At 38.5% G+C, this 12,644-nt stretch overlaps 2 protein-coding genes across 2 annotated transcripts in view; one reads left to right on the forward strand and one right to left on the reverse strand.

The window, feature by feature from the left end:
* Nucleotides 1-1,818: 1,818 nt before the first annotated feature.
* Nucleotides 1,819-2,671, forward strand: LOC125887820 (C-C motif chemokine 4-like). Its single transcript, XM_049574899.1, has 3 exons — nucleotides 1,819-2,138; nucleotides 2,230-2,356; nucleotides 2,532-2,671. The coding sequence occupies exons 1-3, from the start codon at nucleotides 2,075-2,077 to the stop codon at nucleotides 2,629-2,631; spliced, it is 291 nt and encodes a 96-aa protein (XP_049430856.1). The 5' UTR covers nucleotides 1,819-2,074; the 3' UTR covers nucleotides 2,632-2,671.
* Nucleotides 2,672-4,415: 1,744 nt separating this feature from the next.
* The window catches only part of LOC125887815 (septin-7-like), a 62,590-nt gene continuing 54,361 nt past the window's right edge, over nucleotides 4,416-12,644 (reverse strand). Inside the window, exons 9-13 of the mRNA XM_049574892.1 lie at nucleotides 11,259-11,310; nucleotides 11,040-11,165; nucleotides 10,175-10,310; nucleotides 7,491-7,636; nucleotides 4,416-6,893 (exon numbers count right to left, since the gene is read on the reverse strand). Of these exons, the coding sequence (XP_049430849.1) occupies nucleotides 6,854-6,893; nucleotides 7,491-7,636; nucleotides 10,175-10,310; nucleotides 11,040-11,165; nucleotides 11,259-11,310 (500 nt within the window). The 3' untranslated portion in view covers nucleotides 4,416-6,853. The remainder of the gene's footprint in view (nucleotides 6,894-7,490; nucleotides 7,637-10,174; nucleotides 10,311-11,039; nucleotides 11,166-11,258; nucleotides 11,311-12,644) is intronic.

Consider the following 12,644-nt stretch of genomic DNA (forward strand, 5'->3'; position numbering starts at 1 on the left):
GGATGTGTTACAGTATGTGCATGCTGTCTTCTCTACATCGGGAAACTTGATTTACTGTGTGCTAATTTAATTAAATGAATCTGTATGCAACACTTAAGCACCAAGCACTAAACTGAGATAATAAAGTCCCTCAACTTTTGACTCAAGCACCCTTAAAATTAAACGCTCTGGTGAATGCTTGTGCCGAAATGCCCACCCAAGTGTTTGTTGATTGTGGTGTGAGCTAAATGAACAAGTGAAATGTGCCTCTTTTTCAATTTGTTTTTTTAAATAAGTTGATATTTGGTTTAAGTGATGCATATGCTCAGAAACTTTTTCAAATGAATTTGCACAAACCAGTTGACACACAGTTCAACTGGAGTTCGCTGGCCCCTGGCAGTCCAGTCATCACAAGAAAATTTTGGCATTGTACATTTTTGCAAATCAGAAATATATTACATACACACGTACCGCATCGCATAGCATCGTATCGTATCGTATCGTATTGCATTGTATTGTATCGTACTGAATCATACTGTATCAACGTTTCAAAAGTGATCTGACTGTCACCTGGAGGTGGAAGGGATGGTGGATAGTGAAACACTTTGGGGAGCACCTGCTGACCAACTTTCAAGACCAACAAACAACACAACTGGGTTTTAGTGACCCATCACTATATATCTAGCTGTTTTTTAGGCACTAAACCTGGGTTGTTTTTTAACAGAGACATTGCTGTGTTTCCAGACAAGACAGTGCCACAAAAAACAGGTACTGTAAACCAAGACAAGATCTGTTCCTAACCATAACCAAGCGGCACACGTTAACCACAGTGTCTGTGAAACATAAAGAATCATAAATGTTTTTCAATGTATCCACTATATAATAGAAAAACGGGAGCCCACAAACACATGGATGTCCAGTAGCTACATCTGTTATTTTTACAGTCTATGGCAAAAATGTACAATGGAAACATTTTTTTGGACACTCGTCGGCCCTTGGAGTTCTGGGGTTTTGGGGCAGTTGCTTGGTTTACCTGGTTGATCCAGTCTCAGGTGGAATGCAGAGCCGGACCTCGCACATTTAATGCCCAGGGCAAGCATCCCCAGGTGGTGCATTAGGCGGACTATGTTGTCTGTAGGAAGATCTACCACTGGTGGAATGTACAATTTTACAATGTCAAATATTTAAGTTTAAGCTTTAGCTACAGATCAAATACATCTCTCTATTTTGTAAATAACCTTATTAGTTGTGGCAAAAATGATGAATGTACAAAGTCACAGTGTACTTTATGAATCCATGAAATGTTTCAAACAGCAAATATTGTGTGTGTTCAAAGGTCATTTCATGAGTAAACTTAAAACATATACAGTACAAGTGTATGATGAATTGAATGTTCATGATAACCTTTCCATTCACTAAATATACACAGTGATGTAAATAAGATAAATACTGAACCGTCTTTTCTGTTTTCTGTGGTCGTGGAACTAAATCAATCTTTGCAACAAAGCTGTTACTTCCATCCTCTCACCAGACAGCAGCATTTGACGTCATGCTGCTATACGATTCTATAAATGTGGTATATGTAAATGTGAAAAGAGGAAGATGAATTTCATCTCCTTTAATGAGAGAATTTAAACCAAAATGTTGCTGCTTTAACTTAAACGTAAAAATAAAAACACTTGAAATATGATTTACTGAAAATGTTTTTATGTTTTTTATGTTGTACTTTCCTGCAATGTTTCAAACATGATAACCTTTCCACAGTCTAAAAGTGCACTGAGATGTAGACGAGATAAATACTGAAGAGGCTCTTCTGTTTTCTGTGGTCGGGGAGCTGATTTTAATCTTTACAACAAAAGTCATCATCAGCAGTCATCTGAGCCTTTCTTGGCAGTGGAAGTTCTGAGGAGGTGTGGGGAAATTCTCCCCGATGTCTCACGGCAGGATTAATGTAGCATGGAAAGGCTGACGTACATCATACACCTTTCGGTTCCACAATGGACAGGATTTATATCGGACACAGTGCCGAGAGTCGATCACAGCAAAGAGAGAAGAAGAACAGCATCATCCTCCTCATCCTTTCACTGACAGCATCATGAAGACTCTGTGCATCACTATGGGGCTGCTGCTGCTCATTGCCTGCTGCTGTGGCGCCACACGTGAGTTTGTGTCTGTGTTTGTGCCTCATCGTCTGCAGAGTTTGTTCACAGACATGTTTGGATTGACTTTATCCATTTACCTTCCTCACAGCCACAGCTCTTCAGATCAACATGGCACCTGGAAACTGCTGCTTCGGCTTTTACAACCGCAGTATACATGTGAAGAGGGTATCCAACATTATCAAGACCCACAGCTCCTGTCTGAAGGAGGCATTCATGTAAGTTTGTGCCACATTGTGCTGCTGTTATTGTCTCATAACTGAAGATGAAATGACGAATAGAATAATGGATGACCTCCAGGCATCAATACAAAGCCACAGCATGCTTTATAATTACTCTTAAAACACAAAAGAAGAGGCATGACCTGAGTTTTCTCTCCTGTATGTTTCACAGAGTCCAGACTATCAGAGGAAAAGAGATCTGCTACAGTGGATCTTTCCAGTGGGCTCTGGATCTCTACAATCAACTCCACAACACTGAGGGCAGCGGTTAGCAGCAATGAAGATGTATTATTGTATAATACTGTGATGAATTATTGCCTGGTTTTGCAGATCTACAATATATTTTATTAAATACATTAACTTTATTACTGGCTGTGTTATCTGATTGCTACCTTGTGTCTGAGGTTTTCAATTTAGCCCTTTTATAAATGATCAGATGACTTATGTGTTTTTTTAAGTTTGGTTAACTTAGGTTAATTTAAAACATTAATATTAGGGAAAATGCCTATTCTATAATATATTACAGGTTGCAGACAGGACTTGAATGGCAGGCTCTTGTGTCACTTTGCACACCTTCTCATAATCCCCAAGATCTTTTCTTTTCGTGAGAAAATTCTTTGTCACTAAGAGAGGGCTATAATAATCAGACTTACCAAGAGAGGCCGCTTGAAATGTTGGCATTTAAAGAATTGTTTTTAATAAAAAACCCATGCTGCTTTCTTTAAGGACATGAATCGACTCAAAGGGACAGATACTGTGAAATCTATCTATGTTTTATATTTTATCAATCTATTAGCAGAGGTTGGGAACCACTGGTCTATGACATACAGTGTAATTCTTCAATTACAGTGTAATTTATTTTTGAACTAACGCTGTAGGGCAGGCCGGGGTTGGTTGGCACACTTTTCACTTTCTGACGTATTTCTCTGACATCATTTATGTAAGAATATTCTAAACAGCAGTGAATAAAATGTTAAGGTCTCAACTATAAATATATATGTTTTGATGCTTACAAATATTTTCTAAAATAATGAGATTTGTGATTAAATCCATGTTGCACATTTGTACCAAACAGCCACATCATGGGGTTGTTTGGCACAATGATAAAATGCAGTGGTTATGAAAAATGATATAAAAATAAAGGCAAAAATTTCAAAACTTTTCAAGGACCCACAATATAAATAGTTTTTCAAACTCTTATCAAACATTATTTCAACTAGTGGGCATACATGAAAGGAAGAAATGGAATGCGAGGAGAAAATAAAAGAAACATATGTGATGGTCAACAAAACGTCGTCACACATGAATGCTTATTAGAGCTACGTTACGCTGTCAACTCCAAAAATACATTTGCTGTTATGTTAAATTAATTGGAAGGTTATCCATTGAAGATTATAGTATCAATTTTGTTAAACACAATAAAATTTCCATGACTTTTCCAGGCCTGGAAAATGTGATTGTCAAATTCCATAGCTTTTCCAGGTTTTTCGTGACCATGGTTACTCTGCCATTTAAAGTATTTTATCAATAGAGCTGTAAAAGTATTTACAATTGACAAATCAACTTACTTCATATTAAGTAACAGTCAAAGTTTCAAGTGTAAACCAACCCCACATACATTTGACCCAACTTTGTGACATAATTATCATAGCTAGCTATCATCAGTCATCATAGACCTTTGAAACTTCTATCAAAATGTAGCTGATTTCTTTGTCTATTAACTAGACGTAACACATTCCCAACATCTCAATCTAACACAGTTGTATAATACATTTAGTCCACAGACCAAAATGTTAGTGATTTATCAAAGATTTTAACACAGTAAATGAGTGCAGGACAAAAAAGCAAACATTTTGGTGTTAGACTGAAAATAGCTGTGTGCCAACCAACCCCGATCCCCCCTACCAGTACAGTATGTCCGATACGTGTGTGTCATATTTACATTCGTGTATGTTTTAATACAGCTCCATCCAGAGATTTTAAATGTTTGACTCCACATTATTTTTTCATTTTATGAGCGTGTTTAAAAGAATACTTGCACACATTGGGAGTTAAAGCATAACCTTGTCAACTTTAATATTAACCATGTACAGTTAGAGGCAGAACACATAAAACAAAGAAGAGAAGCAGAAAACAGTGTACATATAAAAAAAAGAAAATATTACCAAAAAAAAAAAAAAAGAAAAGAAAAATCCACCTAAACTTATGTCTATCTTAACTTGGTGTTATTGGAAGGGCGAGTGGCTCTCAAGCATTAAAAAAAAAACAAAAACAAAAAAAACAACAACACTTTTTTAAACTTGTAGGACCACAGCATTGCTTTTCTCTGGACTTTAAGAGAAAATATAGCGTAACAGAGCAGTCCTGAGAAAGTGTACTCATTGGCATAGATGTATACAGTATATGTGTGTGCAGGTAGAAATGTATGGAAATGTATTTGAGGATAGTTAAGACAAGATTTAAATGGTAGGTTCTGGTCTGAGTACAACTTCCTGGCATATAATATTCTGAAAAATAACAACGAAAGAAAAAAGGCCACTGAGCAGCCTCCTTTATGTACAAAATATAAGCATTTCCATCATCAACAAATCCATACAGGTAAGATTTAATGTGCTGAAGGTGTAAGGTTCGTCCCTTTAGCATGTTGCTTTAAATGCACGTTTAAGACTGCAGGCAGTCTGAAAACTATACTAAAAATAACAGATTAATCTGTGAGTCATTTAACAAAACTACAAAGGATTCCAGGAGTCGCTCTTCAGCCTTACATATAGTATTAATAATATCATCGTCATCATATGAAAATAAAACATGGAAACTCTTGGAAAGGTTTATTAAAGGTTTGTCGGAGCACACTGCTTTCTGACTCTGACTCAGACCTGAAGTTTACAGAATAGCAGAGGGGTTGTGTTTTGTTGTGTGAGGAAGCAGTTATGTATGATACTGGTTAGTGAAGCTGGAGATAAAGCTATGGCTGAACAAACTTCTCCAAACAAGCGGTTATCTTTCTGAGGAGTCCAGGGAGAAATTAAGGTTTAAGGAATATTTGATCCATTATCCCTTTGCTGGTTTGACACAAAGGGAAAATATCACAAAAAGCTGGACATCAGGGTTCAGATCTATGACAACATCCATCACTTACACCACAATATAAAACATCTTTGTTATCACTGTAACCTGTAGAGACAACAATGAGGCTTTTGCATAATGTCTTCTGTTTAAATATGAAACACACTGCAATGACAAAAATCTGGCTGCTCTTCTGATCTCCCTTCTTCTGCCTGTCTGATTCAGATCCGACAGTATCTATGACCTCAAACACAGTTTAATAAAACACACCTGCTCATACACACACGACTGTAAATCCTGTCTAAAGGCCTGGTCACACCAACATTTACATCAGTGAATTGGCTTGCGAGGGCAGAGTTTAGTGAAGTTTGGTGAACTTCAAAGGGGGAATTTGTGCTGTTGACCATTAGCAAGCTGTCTTGACGGTGCTGACCTTTGAGAGGGCAGAGAGTCCTAAATAGAGAAAGCCATTTTGGCTTTGGGGTTTACACTGCTTCGCAAAGGAATGCTTTGCAGACAGTTATGAGACGGGAATCAAAGGTATAAATATATATTTTTAATAGAAGAGTAAGTTTGCTAAATGGACAAAAGTTCTGTTCGCTGAATATTTGTCCTTTATTCAGAAGACATATTTGCTACAGGGAGAAACTTGTGACGAAACTAACGATGAGTAAACCGGGGGAGTAAAAGGCAAGTGTTAGTGGCTGGCCAGCATGTTAGCAATCGGCTTGTATCAGTACCAAGCTTGTAGAACCCAAATTTTGCAAAGCGACTTTCTGGTGTGACCGGGCATTAACACCACCACTTCTTTCTCCTCAGCTGCCACCTGATTCAGTTCCTTCACTCACATACACTCTCCCTTCTCTTCACACACTCTCACTGAGGTCTTTATGACTGGTGTTTAAATGTGAATATTTGTTTCTAAGAACAATAAAAGAAAGAGAGTCGAGAAGAGGGATAGTACGTCTATCTGTAGATCTATGGAATACCTAGAGAACATACAACTACTACATGTGTACAAATGGCTATGCATGGTCCCTGCCATGTGTTAACTCCGTGCTGTAGCTCAGAGGAACTCGAGGTTCTCCTCTTCGTCAGGAAATATAGGAAAATAGAATTTCACAAAAACATGCATTCCCCATGAAAACAAGAGGTTTTAACAGATACAGTGAAACCCTGCAGAGAGACGAGCATGTGGGCTGCTGAGGGCATCTGCATGTGTGTATATGTATGTGTGTGTGCATAAAAAGCCTCTATGTCACATGTGGTTCATGTTAAATGCAACACAGAAGAAAGTTGTAGAATGTGCTGTGAGCGTTTTATCTGTTTATGTGTGTGTATGTCCGGAGGGCCACGGTACGAGTGAACTTCAGAGGGGATGATGAAAAAATGAGTTTGTGTCAAACTGAAGGAACCGGTCGCATCCCTTCAAAAGATTTTTCCTTTCTTCTTGTTCTTTTCCATCGTCCTGTGGGAGAAACAAGAAAAGTGAGAATATTACTTCACTATGTTGAACAGTAACAGAGAAAAAACCTTATTGGTCTAATTGTTACTGCTATTCCTCAAATTTCCTCTGTGTAACTCACATCAGTGAAAAATTAGATAAAAGAGAGTGTAACATTTCACAACTCTACATACACAACAAAATACACCTTCACTTAATTTTTCTGTGAAGATTCTCAGTCATCCAGGTCATGGTAATCATAAGTGCTATATCATAGGCAACTGGACTTGCTTACGTTTCTTGAAGACGTTTCGCCTCTCATCCAAGAAGCTTCTTCAGTTCAGAACTGAAGAAGCTTCTTGGTGCACCAGATAAAATAAATAAATAAACTAAAATAAATAAACACATTCATCATTCCAACTAGACTTCATGCCACATGAGATAAAACTGTAAAGATGTTGTTCCTTTTAGTGCTGGTAACCTTTAGAGGTCAGTGAAGGCAGCACAGGTAGGAAAATGTGGCATATGAATCAATCAGTCACTGTACTGCAGACCTAAGTGAACAATGCTGCTGGTTAAACAGCAACTTTAGTCAGTTGTTGAAAAGTGTGTGTTACTGACTTGGAGGCGTCCAGTTTCTGTTGCTCGAGGATTCTCTGCTGAGCCTCCCAGTTGGCCTTCTCATCCTCAAACACTCGTCTCTTTTCCTCCAGCTCTTTGTACTGTGCCTCCAAGTTCCTTTTCATCTGTTCGTGGCGTCGCTCCAGCTGCGGGTCAAAGCATTACATAGACTCACTCTCAGGTTGTATGCTTCCTTCAATAAAAACAGTTGGTCATTCACTCATATAAATATTTTTTATATGACGCATTAACTCTTCAGCAATGTCTCCCTTTTGCTTCACACTCTTACATGAAACTCCTGCTGTACTGGTCACTTTTCCACTCCAATTTCCTCTGCTGCTGCTTCTCAGCTCTATGGGCTGCAGCTTCACTGCAGCCAGCGTTAAAGGCTAACTTTGGTATTTTCTAACCTGGACGCTATTTGCTAGTGCTTCGGTCTCAAGGTGACTAATCGGAACAGAAGTTTTTGAAATTGGTCCAGTATTACGTGAGACTGCTGCAGCCAGCAGCAGCAAAACCAGATGTGATGTAATCCCTATGGGCAATTGAGCATTGTCAATTTACAACCACTAGAAGTTGTTTTTGCAGATGAAAGGATCGGATTGTTATTGTAAGCGTCTAATAACGTTATGAAAAGGATCCCTGCAAGACTACAAGACTACATTCAACAGTAATTTTATCACTGTAATACACACACTTCATTCAAAGTTGATTGAAACAAATTGACACTCATTAAAGCTATCTTGATTTTTCTTTCTCATGTTTCAGCAATCACCAGCTCTGGTTTGGTTAAAATAAACCCTTAATTCACCCTCTAATATGTGAAAATATGCTGGCTCTACACATGCTAAAATCACGGTTTCTTTAAATAGAGTCAGGTGGGTTTGGCGACAAAAGCTTTTTAAGAAAATGAAGGGATTCTCCCAATAGAAGTTATAGGGGGGTTTTAATTTTACACAGATACAGGAAGTGGTGAGTTTGAAATGACGGCACGATGCATTAACTTCATCAAGGCAAACAGGAGCGGATAAAAAGTAAAAATATAAAAACACAGAGGCAATAATAAATAACGGCCCTTTTATAATGTAGTCTGTTTCAAATGAAGCTGGGAGCCTCTGCAGTTGTGGTGAGTAAAAGCCCCGCCGCTATTTGCTAATGTTATTAATTTATGTCCGTCTCCATTATGAAGAAATAACATTCTTTGCTAGCTTGATGCTAATGGTAGTACTCAGCGGGTTGACAAAATACCTCTGCTGTTTCACCCCATCATTTTTCCTTTTTTACTCTTTGTGGTAACTCCCCTGGAGGAAATATCTAAAAAGCTGGGGTTTTGTTGCCGTACAGTTGTCTACAACAGCAGACTGCTCTGTGTTCCTATTGGTCAAAGTGACGGCTGTGACGGGAGCAGTTGTGAATGACCAAAAGAAAATCAAACATGCTAGACTCTCTGTTGGAACGTCCTGGGGTGCCCCAGACGTGGCATTGGTTGCCGTATACTATGACACACTACACAAGTTTAAATGATGGATTATCCCGTACGACAGTCGTTGTCGTTCACGATCCATGCCATTACCTTACGACGCTGTGTCGGGCTATAATCGGGCTGATATGATGTAGTGTGAGCCAGGCGTTAGAATAACAATCTGAGTCTGTCAGTGGCAAAAACAAGCAATTATAGTCGACATACATTGATGGTGCATATTGCCCCGAGTGGTTACACTGCACCCTGTGTGATGCTGCCGTTTGCCATGCTCTCGATCAATTCTGGACCAATTTCAAAAAATGTTGTTCCCATTAGTTTCCTAGATAGAAAACATTAGGCTAGGTTTGAAAATATCAGTTACCCTTTAATACTAAAGATTCTAACCGCTGACCCATTGATTTAAATGTCAAGATTCATGAAAACAAAAGCGTGAAATCATGCTAATGTTTTTGGTTTTTTTTAAAAAATCTGACAATTTTTTTTTTAACTCAAGGTCCATTTACAGTTCTAGCCATTTCCAGAGCTTTCATCCACATCTGGCTGTCTTTATCTTCATCTCCATGACAACTTAGCAAACTCCAAACTTCAACTAATGAAGACTGAGATGCTGTTTAAACCTCCAAAAAAAGAGAGTAAGTTGATCTTGAGTTACTTTTTTTTCTGAGACAAACGACTATTTTATGGTAAAGAATGACATATTGGTTATGTAAGTAACTGTAAATCCAAGTTTTTAAACTTACCCCCACTGTTTTTTGTTGTTACCTACAGTTTACGACTGGTTCATTCTTTCAGAATCGCAAACAAACACGTGCATCATAGAAGTCTGGTTATACTGCAGGGTTACTAGAAAGTATTTGCCAGACAATCAGAATAAAAGTGGCCAAAATAGAAATCTTACATAGAAACTGTTTCAGAGGCAATCTGATTTAGACAGAAAGATTTAAGACTTTACAATGAATAGTTTCAAACTGGATTTCCACTGGACTGTTGGCAGCTTCAGTAATTAGGTGCATGACCTGTTTATCAGCATACTGCCGGAATATAAAGCATTTAAATGGAACACATAAAAGCCACTGTGAAGTTGCAGGTAAGTCGTTGGACTTTTAGAAAACAAATAATTGCATCATGTTGGATGCCTTAAATGTTGACCATGAAAAAAATACAAAGGTCCAATATGTGTACTCTACAACCTCAAACCCACCTCAGCCTCTGAATCCTTCAGTTTCTGCTTCTTCTCCTTCACCTTCATTTCAAAGACCTGTTCCATTTCAGCCTCCATCTTCTTCATTTTCATGACATGCTCCCTGCGCTCCTCCTCCATCTGTGCCAAGGGACTCCTGTTGACCAGAGTGAAGGCAGAGGTTAACAGTTAGTTGAAATTTCTTCTGTTCACCTTTTTGGGGTGGCTGCAGCTCAGGAGGTAAAGCAGGTCATCCTTTAATCACAAGGTTGGTGATTCAATACCCAGTTCTTCCGGTCTGCATGTCAATGTGTCCCTAAACAAGACCCCAAGTTGCTCTCCCCTTGACTCTTAAAGGCTTTTCAAGACCTTTTCAAAATAATTTTAAACCAAATTTAAGACTGATTTTTGGAAAAATCATCTTTTTCTTATTCAAGAAGTGCAAACTGGTATTCGGGTCAAGTAGTTAGTATGGGGTTCTTTGCAGAGTTAGGTAGGTTTTAAGATTTTTAACATCAGAAATGGGGACTTTGATGCAGAAAAGCTTGACTGAGCTTAAAGAAAGTAAAAGATGAATAAATGAAAGTAGATCACATATTTGTGGCAATTAAGAACTCACAAATTAAGATTTATGGCTTCTTTATGTCTTTTAAGGCCTGATATTTAAAAAGTTGAATTTAAGACATTTTAAACTTTTTTAAGACCTGCAGACACCCTGGAAGCAAATTATTAAGTGCTTTGTCTGGTAACATAGAAGGCGCTATATAAATGCAGTCCATTAAAAAAATAAAACAAAAACAAAAGGAAAGCAGTTTTTCTAAATCTAAAGTGGTGGGTTTTTTCTCATTATAAATATGAAAGCAGTGGTTTAGTAACCGAGGCATACTTAGTGAGCTGTCCCTTGGTCTTGGAAGTGTCCACTCCATTACAGGTGACGGCAGCGAGTTTCTTACTACGATAATTTTCATAATGGACGTTGTTGGTGACGTCCTTTAAATCTTGCATGTGCGTTCTGTGGAACAGGAAGAAAGAGAAAAAAATTAAGTACAAAGGTGTATGATGAGGAAAGAAGAGGAATGCAATATCAGAGAGAGAGCCATCTCACCTTATGAGCATATTACGTAGCACGGTGAAGTCACAGTGTTCACCGTTCTCCACTGAAACGCACAGGAAGAGAGAGAGGAAGACAGAGTAGGAGGGAGAGGGACACAGAGATATCAAAGTTAGTACACATGAACACTACTCCCAGTAATAATCCCAATAATCATTATTTGGCCCCAAGGGAAACTGATACAGTCTCACACCTGTCTTACAGGTGCTAAAACAGTAGTAATATAACAGCAATGAACTCTGGGTAAATGTCAACTGCTGGGGTCTATCTCTGGCTATGTGTTCACACTGAGGGGCAGTCCCAGCAAAAACAAATGTTATTGTGTCTTTGGTAAGTGAGATCAACACAGAAGTAGTGTGCATTATTTACATGATAAAACATAAACAGTGTAGTGGCAATATAGACAACAGTTAAAAAAACATAAGCAAAACCTCTCCAAGTTAAAATTCACGTTATTAATCTCTATGGAGACCTACTGTTACAAACACACACATATCACAGTATGTCAAGTTCATTCATTCGTAGGTTATAAAGGGAGGGGGTATACTGAAAGAAAAGTATCTTCAGGTGTAGCCAATAAACGGAGGTATTATACAAGATGAGGTGTAGTAGCACATTAACAGGGCACAAAGGGCAGAGGGACATCAGGCCATGATCACATAGGACGGTTTTAATATGAGTATATGACTTTCATATTGTTTTTTACTGGGTTGGCTTACAACAGGTTGTGTCTACAACAAACTGTATCGAAGCTTCAGGCACAAATGTCTCAGTTGTGTTACAGTTTAGACAACTGACACGTCTGTCTCAACAGCAAACAGTGTAGTTGCAAACACTCTTTTCTTTTGTGTGATTATCTAACTATGTTCATGAAAATAAGACCGACTCAAGGTCACAGTGACCTTGCCCTTTGACTACCAAAATCCAAAGAGTTTATTGTTGAGTCTAAGTGGACATTTGGGCTGAATTTGAAGAAATTCCCACAAGGTGCTCTTGAGATATTGTGTACATAGGAATAGCGTGGCTGCAAGGTCATAGTGACTTTGGCCTTTGACCATCAAAATTTAACCAATTCATCCTTGAGTCCGAGTGGACATTAGTGCCAAATTTGAAGAAATTCCCTTAAGGCGTTCTTGAGTCACCATGTTCACATGAGTGGGACGGATGGACGAACAACCTGAAAACATAATGCCTTAGGCCACGGCTGTCGCTAGCACAGAAGCATAAAAAAAAAACAATGCATGGAGGAAGATCAGCCCTGAACTTGGGGTTTCCATTAAGTAGACTATGATACAGTGCTGGTTATGGTCGCTTGGAAATGTCAGGTGCAACCTGCCTCCACGCCCTTGAAAGTTTGCACAGAGTTGGCACATGAGTAGA

Source organism: Epinephelus fuscoguttatus, linkage group LG4 (assembly GCF_011397635.1).
Source record: "Epinephelus fuscoguttatus linkage group LG4, E.fuscoguttatus.final_Chr_v1".
NCBI lineage: Eukaryota > Metazoa > Chordata > Actinopteri > Perciformes > Serranidae > Epinephelus > Epinephelus fuscoguttatus.

What these genes read in the sequence shown, in the direction of transcription:
- LOC125887820 (XM_049574899.1), top strand. Translation starts at nt 2,075, where the DNA reads ATGAAGACTCTGTGCATCACTATGGGGCTGCTGCTGCTCATTGCCTGC. An exon ending in CTGCTGCTGTGGCGCCACAC is followed by an intron (nt 2,139 to 2,229) that starts GTGAGTTTGTGT and finishes CCTTCCTCACAG; the next exon opens with CCACAGCTCTTCAGATCAAC. An exon ending in TGTCTGAAGGAGGCATTCAT is followed by an intron (nt 2,357 to 2,531) that starts GTAAGTTTGTGC and finishes TATGTTTCACAG; the next exon opens with AGTCCAGACTATCAGAGGAA.